Source organism: Sphaerodactylus townsendi, linkage group LG02, assembly GCF_021028975.2.
Source record: "Sphaerodactylus townsendi isolate TG3544 linkage group LG02, MPM_Stown_v2.3, whole genome shotgun sequence".
Lineage (NCBI taxonomy): Eukaryota > Metazoa > Chordata > Lepidosauria > Squamata > Sphaerodactylidae > Sphaerodactylus > Sphaerodactylus townsendi.
Genome location: NC_059426.1, coordinates 49068307 through 49075172, shown reverse-complemented (window position 1 = coordinate 49075172; position 6866 = coordinate 49068307). Strand labels below are relative to the sequence as shown.

At 34.5% G+C, this 6866-nt stretch overlaps 1 protein-coding gene across 1 annotated transcript; it reads left to right on the top strand.

The window, feature by feature from the left end:
* The first annotated feature begins 1409 nt into the window (after positions 1–1409).
* LOC125426234 (factor of DNA methylation 3-like) lies at positions 1410–6306 on the top strand. The gene is made up of 2 exons (XM_048484495.1): positions 1410–2413; positions 6293–6306. Exons 1-2 carry the CDS (start codon positions 1585–1587, stop codon positions 6304–6306), a joined length of 843 nt encoding a protein of 280 aa, XP_048340452.1. The 5' UTR covers positions 1410–1584.
* The last annotated feature ends 560 nt before the right edge of the window (positions 6307–6866 follow it).

The window sequence follows — 6866 nt, the reverse complement described above, 5'->3', positions numbered from 1 at the left end:
GTCTAGCACAACTGAGAATCTTTACAAATCTCAAATGGTGAACAGGTATCTGGTCTGGATGCGTCCATTTCCAGAGAATTCTGTTGGACATTGGCCACACAGATAACCAGAATTTGGAGATTTATGATCAATGCATAAAGCTCCAGGAAAGCAAGGTCTGCTGGTGCAGTTTGTAATATATGGCAGAAGTGATACGTGGCCTAAAATAGTATCCAAGAGCCATTTCTGAATATTAAATGATCAACTGAAAAGTTAATTAAAAAGTTAAGTGGGGAGCACATATGAGCTTGAGCCAAGGCTTTACGTTACTCTTTTAAAATATGATTAATGTTGAATGTCCCAAAATCTTGTGCCAAGTGTAAGAATGCCCAGAAGGCAAAACATATCAACCCAGCTGTTTCTCATTAAAGCAAGATTTATTAGTCTTCTAATTACATGTTCTAAAGTTTATTATTCAAAAGTGCTTGGCATTTGTCAGGGGTGAAATAGAAATTGTAACTTTTTAGTGGTGGGAAAAGATTATGTAATGAAGAGCAGCACTGGTCAGGGGAACTACACATTTCATTGCAGACACATGGATGACACCCAAAAAATGAGTTACTTTCAAGAAGGGGGGGGGAGAGAACTATGTAACCCTGGCCCAATTTCCTTCTGAAAATTCTTCCAACCTACATTTATTCCAATCAGAGACCTAGACCTCTATGCACCTTACAAAAAACAAATCTGGGTTGACATAAGAGTGAAAGTAGCTTAATGGGGAGACAATTTTAGGGGGAGACAGGCTGCCAGAGGAAGCGTTATGCACAAGGGGTGTTCGGGGCTTTTAGTTTCATATATATGCATTATATACACTTTCGACTTCCGGTTGCGTTACTGCCCTCGAAGCAACTCGGAGCGCGAGCTCCGAGACCGACTCTGCCTAGAAGTTAAAATTTCCCTCCGTTTCGACCTCTGTCAGGTCGAGGGGGACAACTAACCTCTCCGGAGAAAGGAGAGAAGTCTGGGGGCGGAATTGGAGCCCCAAAACGCGCGCTGTTCGGAGGCGCTGGAGTCTTCAATGGCAGCCCGGCCAGAGGGGTAATCTGAGCCTCCAACTGCAAGGCGTTTCATGCCGAGGCGGAATACGGAGCGGGAGGCACGCGCAACCTTCAACAACACCAAGAAGGCTAGTACTGATTTATTTTTGAAAGACACGGTTCCAGTGTAATTGTTTCTTGCGGGCAGAAAGAGAGGAAGAGAGGAAGAGGAGAGGTTGGAATTTTGATACTTGCATCGGTCTGTATTCTAACTGAGACCGAGAGCGTACAAAAGGGGAAAGGAGTAAGTTTTGCAATGCGAGCGCAGACAGAAGGAGCGGGGGAAGCCGTTGCACTATAAGAGAATTGTCTCAGCCAGAGCTCTCTCGTCCTGTTTTGATTTTTGGACTGTTAAAACAATTCTTTGGTGTGTGTGGTGAAATAAAGGGAAGCCGGAGTGTGGGAGAACTGAAGTAAAAAGACTCTTTTTTCTTGCTCCCTCCACCCAATACAATACGGAGCTGTAATCTCCAACCAAGACAATCCATTTAAAGAGACAGTTCTTGCCATGGCTGCCAGGCGGAAAAATAGCATTCCTGAAACAGACACCAAATTAGATCAAGTATTGGAGATGATAACTATGATGCAGAAAGATAATATGGAACACTTTCAAAAACTGGAGCAAGGCTTCGAAAGAAGCTTCCAAAAACTGGAAAGTGAAATCAGAGAGATCAAATCAGACTTAACAAAGCTGAAAGTAACCGATGAGAAAGTTCAGAAGCTAACTCTGACAGTTAACCAACTCCAAGAAAATCAAGAAGAGATGAATGAGAAATCTAAAGAGACAGAAATAGAGATGGAAAAGATGAGAAACCAAATGGCCCTTCTTGAGATTAAACTTAAAGCAGATGTGTTAAGATTCAGAGGAGTGCCCGAAGAGGAAGGAGAGAATATTAAGAAGAAAATGACCCACCATCTCTCGAAATATATAAATATGGAAGAAGATGAATTTGATGAGGATATAAGCAAAGTAGTCCGAGCTAACTACAGCAAGAGAGACGTCTTGAAAAGGGAAAGGGATGTCTTGATTTTCTTCTCCAGGAAAAGAACAAGGGAGGATATACTGGCCCAAAGTATCAAAACCAGTCTCCAAATACAAGACAAGAAAATATTGATATTGAAAGACATTCCCAACCGGATTTTACAGAAAAGGAAAGAATATTATTTCTTGAGAGACTTCCTTAGAGAAAATAATATCAGGTATAAGTGGGAAGATCTAGAAGGACTTAGGGCAACATACAATTTTAAATCTTATAGATTGACCACAGTACCACAAGCCCAAGACTTCCTTGAAAAACTCAAAAAGAACTTAAAAGAAATCCCAGCCACGTTACAAGGTTAGTAGCGAAAGAAAAGTCACAAGAATATGAAAATATTGTTGTGGAACATTAACGGGTTTGAATTCTCCACAGAGAAGGAGAAAAACTTTCCATTATTTGCAAAATATAATTTTGATTTATCGTGTTTTTAAGAAACCCACGTAGGCCAGAAAGATAAAGATCTACTTAACAATGTAAAGTTGGGATTATGTTTTAGTTCATGCAATAACAAAATAAAGAAAGGTGTAACAATATATGCTAATGAAAAGTATGATCCTAAGTTAATAATTAATGACTCCAAAGGAAGATTTGTTGGAGTAGAAATAAATTATTTTGGTTCTAAGACATTAATGGTGGGAATTTATGCCCCAAATACACGGAAAAGTGATTTCTTTATAGAACTTTTGCATAAGATGCATGCCTTGAGCTATAAAAAAGTGTTTGCTTTCTAGGGGACTGGAATGGGGTTATACAGCCTTTTTTAGATAAAGCTAATGAAAAGAAAGAAAAAAAGTTACAAGGGAAACTTCCCAAATCATTTTTTGATTTCTGTGATTATTTTTTGTTAGAGGATGTTTGGAGAATGAAATATGGCAATGCGCGTGAATATACGTATTATTCCAAGTATTTTTCTTCACATTCTAGAATTGATATGTGTTTGTGTACCAAAGACTTAACATTAAAAACAAAAAATATTTCTATAGAACCTAGGTCTTTTTCAGACCATAATCCTATAATATGGGAACTCCAAAGAACTGACGGTCCAAGGATTTGGAAGTTGAATGATTATTTGTTAAAAAAGAATGATATTATTCTAAAAGGGTTAAAAGAACTTAAAAATTTCATTCAAATTAATAATACCGGGGAAGTCAAGGAAAGTATAGTATGGGAAACTTTAAAAGCTTATATGTGTGGTTTTTTCATCAAGGAAAATAGCATTTTAAGGAGGGAGAGAATGAAACACGAATTAAACCTTAAGAAAATTATGAAAACTAAAGAAGCTCAACTGGAAAATGATCCTAAAAACAAAACTCTTGTAAGAGAACTAGATGATTTACATAATCAACTTGCTACAATTTACACAAATGAAATGGAAAAAAAATTGATGTATGCCAAAGTTAATTATTTTGAACAGGCTAATAAGTCAGGAAAATGGCTGGCTTACAAATTAAGGAAACAAAATAAAAAGAGATTGGTTACAACAGTAATAGATAAGGGAAGGACTATCACAAACCAAGAAGAGATTATTGAAAAATTTCTTGATTTCTATTCTACTCTGTACAAATCTAAAAGATTGGATATTGCAAAGCAAAAAGAGTATATAGAGAAAAATTGTAAACTAAAATTTTCAGAGGAGAATTTAGCCTTATTAAACAGAGGAATAACAACTGATGAAATTAAGACACAAATACAAAAATTAAAGCCTGGTAAAACACCTGGACCTGATGGCTTCACAGGATTATTTTACAAAATATCCCAAGAAGAAATGGTACCCCTTCTAGCAGATACTATAAACAGTATTAGAAATACAAGAGAAATGCCACCAACATGGAATGAAGCTATTATTTCCCTTATCCCTAAAGAAGGTTTAGAAACTACAGATGTTAAAAATTCCGCCCCATCCTCCGTTACTGAATAACGATTATAAAATTTATGCAGGAGTTCTTGCAGGAAGAATTAGAGAAATAATGAAAGAAAATATAGGAAAGGATCAAAACGGCTTCCTACCCAACAGGTTTATTAAAACTAATATTAGAATTGTAACTAATATGATTGAATATTTGCATAAACAAATTAACAAGAAAGCAGCAATGCTATTCTATGACCTAGAAAAGGCGTTTGATAATTTGGATTGGAATTACTTAAAACTATTATTGGAGTACACAATAGGTCCAGGTAATTTCTTAGATTGGACCACAGCTATTTACAATAAACAAGTCGCAAAATTAAAAATTAATAATACTTTAACACCCCAATTCCAGATAAATCAGGGCACTAGGCAAGGTTGCCCGTTCTCCCCCCTTCTTTTTATCTTGGCTATAGAGCTATTATTACAAAATATTAAATGTAACAAAAAAATTGAGGGGATAAAAATAAATGGAATGGAATATAAAATCAAAGCATTTGCCGACGACATTGTGGTAATGATGAAAGATCCGTTGAAAAATTGGACTACGTTGAACTGTGTAATTAGTGAATTCAGTACCATCTCTGGTTTGATAGTAAACAAGTTGAAAACCAAAATGATGATCTTTAATATATCCAATGTAGATCAACAGAAACTACATGAAATGACCCAACTAGAAATAACAAAAAAAATAAAATACCTAGGAATTGTCTTAACGAATCAAAATATCTTATTATTTTCAAACAACTATTTACCACTTTGGAAAAAGGTGAAAGAAAGTTTATTAAAATGGGAAAGTTTAAAATTATCGTTGTTGGGAAGAATCGCAGCGGTAAAATGAGTATTTTGCCCAAGATACTCTATTTATTTCAGACTATCCCTGTAATTATAACAAATAAATACTTCAAAGAGTGGAAAAAAAGATATTTTACATTTTATATGGGGAGGGAAAAAAGCGAGAATTCAATACAAACATCTAATTGACAATGTGGCAAGAGGTGGATTTGGTTTACCAAACCTGAAATTATATTACCAGGCAGCAGGTTTCGCCTGGTTTAGAGAATGGATGCTGCTGCAAGACAGGGAAATATTAAATATAGAAGGATATGACTTACACTTCGGGTGGCACTTTTATATATGGTATGCCAAAGGTAAACCATTTAAACAATTCACCAACCATTACATTAGGAGAGCCATAATAAAAATCTGGTTGGACTACAAGAAGAAAAACATTATAAAAGTGCCCAACTGGATCTCTCCGCCAGGGGCGTTATTAATGAAACAAATAGACGAAGATAAATGTATACGATATCGTGACATTTTGCAGTGGGACAATGACACATGTAGACTTAAAGAAAGACATGCCATTGTAATACAGGGAAAGCAATGCCATTGGTATTTATACTACCAATTGAAAGAAAAATTTCTTTTGGACATGAAAAAAAGGCTTTGAAAAGAAAGATTCAGACTTATGGTTAAACCTATGTGGTGAAAATCGTTTCTTGATTAAGAAAATGTATACAACTCTTCTGGACAGAGAGACAGAAGATGAAATCGTTAAAGAGACCATGATTAAATGGTCCCAAGATTTAAGAGAAACGATAAATTTAGATACATGGACTAATACATGGGAAAAAAATAGAAAGTTCACCTTATGCGCAGATTTGAAAGAAAATTACTTAAAGATGTTATACCGCTGGTACTTATATCCTAGTAAATTAGCAAAAATATATAAAGGTACATCGAACTATGTTGGAAGTGTAAAAAATCGACTGGCACTTTTTTTTACACTTATGGTGGGATTGCGGAAGAGCAAAGGGAATATTGGACAGAGATATCTGGTATAATTAATATTATTTTGGGATACAAAGTGGGTTTTTACCCGCAATGTTTTCTATTAAATATTTTACCAAAAAATGTGTGCAAAGAACATGAAAGAATCTTGCTATACATGATAACTGCGGCCAGAATGGTATATGCTAAAGTATGGAAAGCACCAGTTATACCAAGTGGGAAGGACTGGCTTTCCAAAATGTTAAATTTTTCTGAATATCGATAAACTATCGAGCAATCATGAAACAAAAAATCTAGAGATATTTGAAAAAGTTGGAAACCTCTAATCAACTACCTACAATCAGAATACAAATATATGAAATATGATTTGTGATTTTTGATAAGTAGATAACTAAAATTTAATTGTATAAAATACGGATTTTGATTATATATACAGATTTCTTATTACATATTTTTCCCCTTTGTTTTTTCTGTAGATCAGAATGGTTAATTTATAATTAGATATCAAAGAAGATAATTTTCTTGATGCAACACTGGATTAAGTATTGAACATATATGTTTAATTAATTTCTGATGTAATTAATAATATGGAAGTAATGAAATCATGGTTTAAAACGATTTATAAACAGAAAGTAAAGTTGTACAAATATATTTTCGACGTTAGATTGTGTATCGTATGTTATACTAGCCGGAAGTCCACTCTTTTTTTTGTTTGTTTGTTTTTGTTGTTCTTTTGTTACTATTTTTTGTAAGGGGTTGTTGTTGTTGTTGTTTTGTTAGTTTTAGTGTGTATTGTATATACTTCTTGAATTGACTCTTAATATGTGAACTTAATATGAAAGTGTATCTTTTTTTGTATATTCTGTTTATTTTTGTTGTATTTTGTGAATATACACTTTCCCACATTGTGCTTTTCCTTCATGGCATTTTTGCACCATTTTATACCATTTGAAAGTCATTGTTGTGCAAAACTAGGCATCAATTTGAATGCAATGTTGCTGCTGAATTTGGTTGAGAAAATTACTTTCATGACATTCATTGAGAAACCAT

Bases quoted from the DNA above. Each gene is read 5' to 3' on its own strand.
- LOC125426234 (XM_048484495.1), top strand. From the start codon at position 1,585: ATGGCTGCCAGGCGGAAAAATAGCATTCCTGAAACAGACACCAAATTA.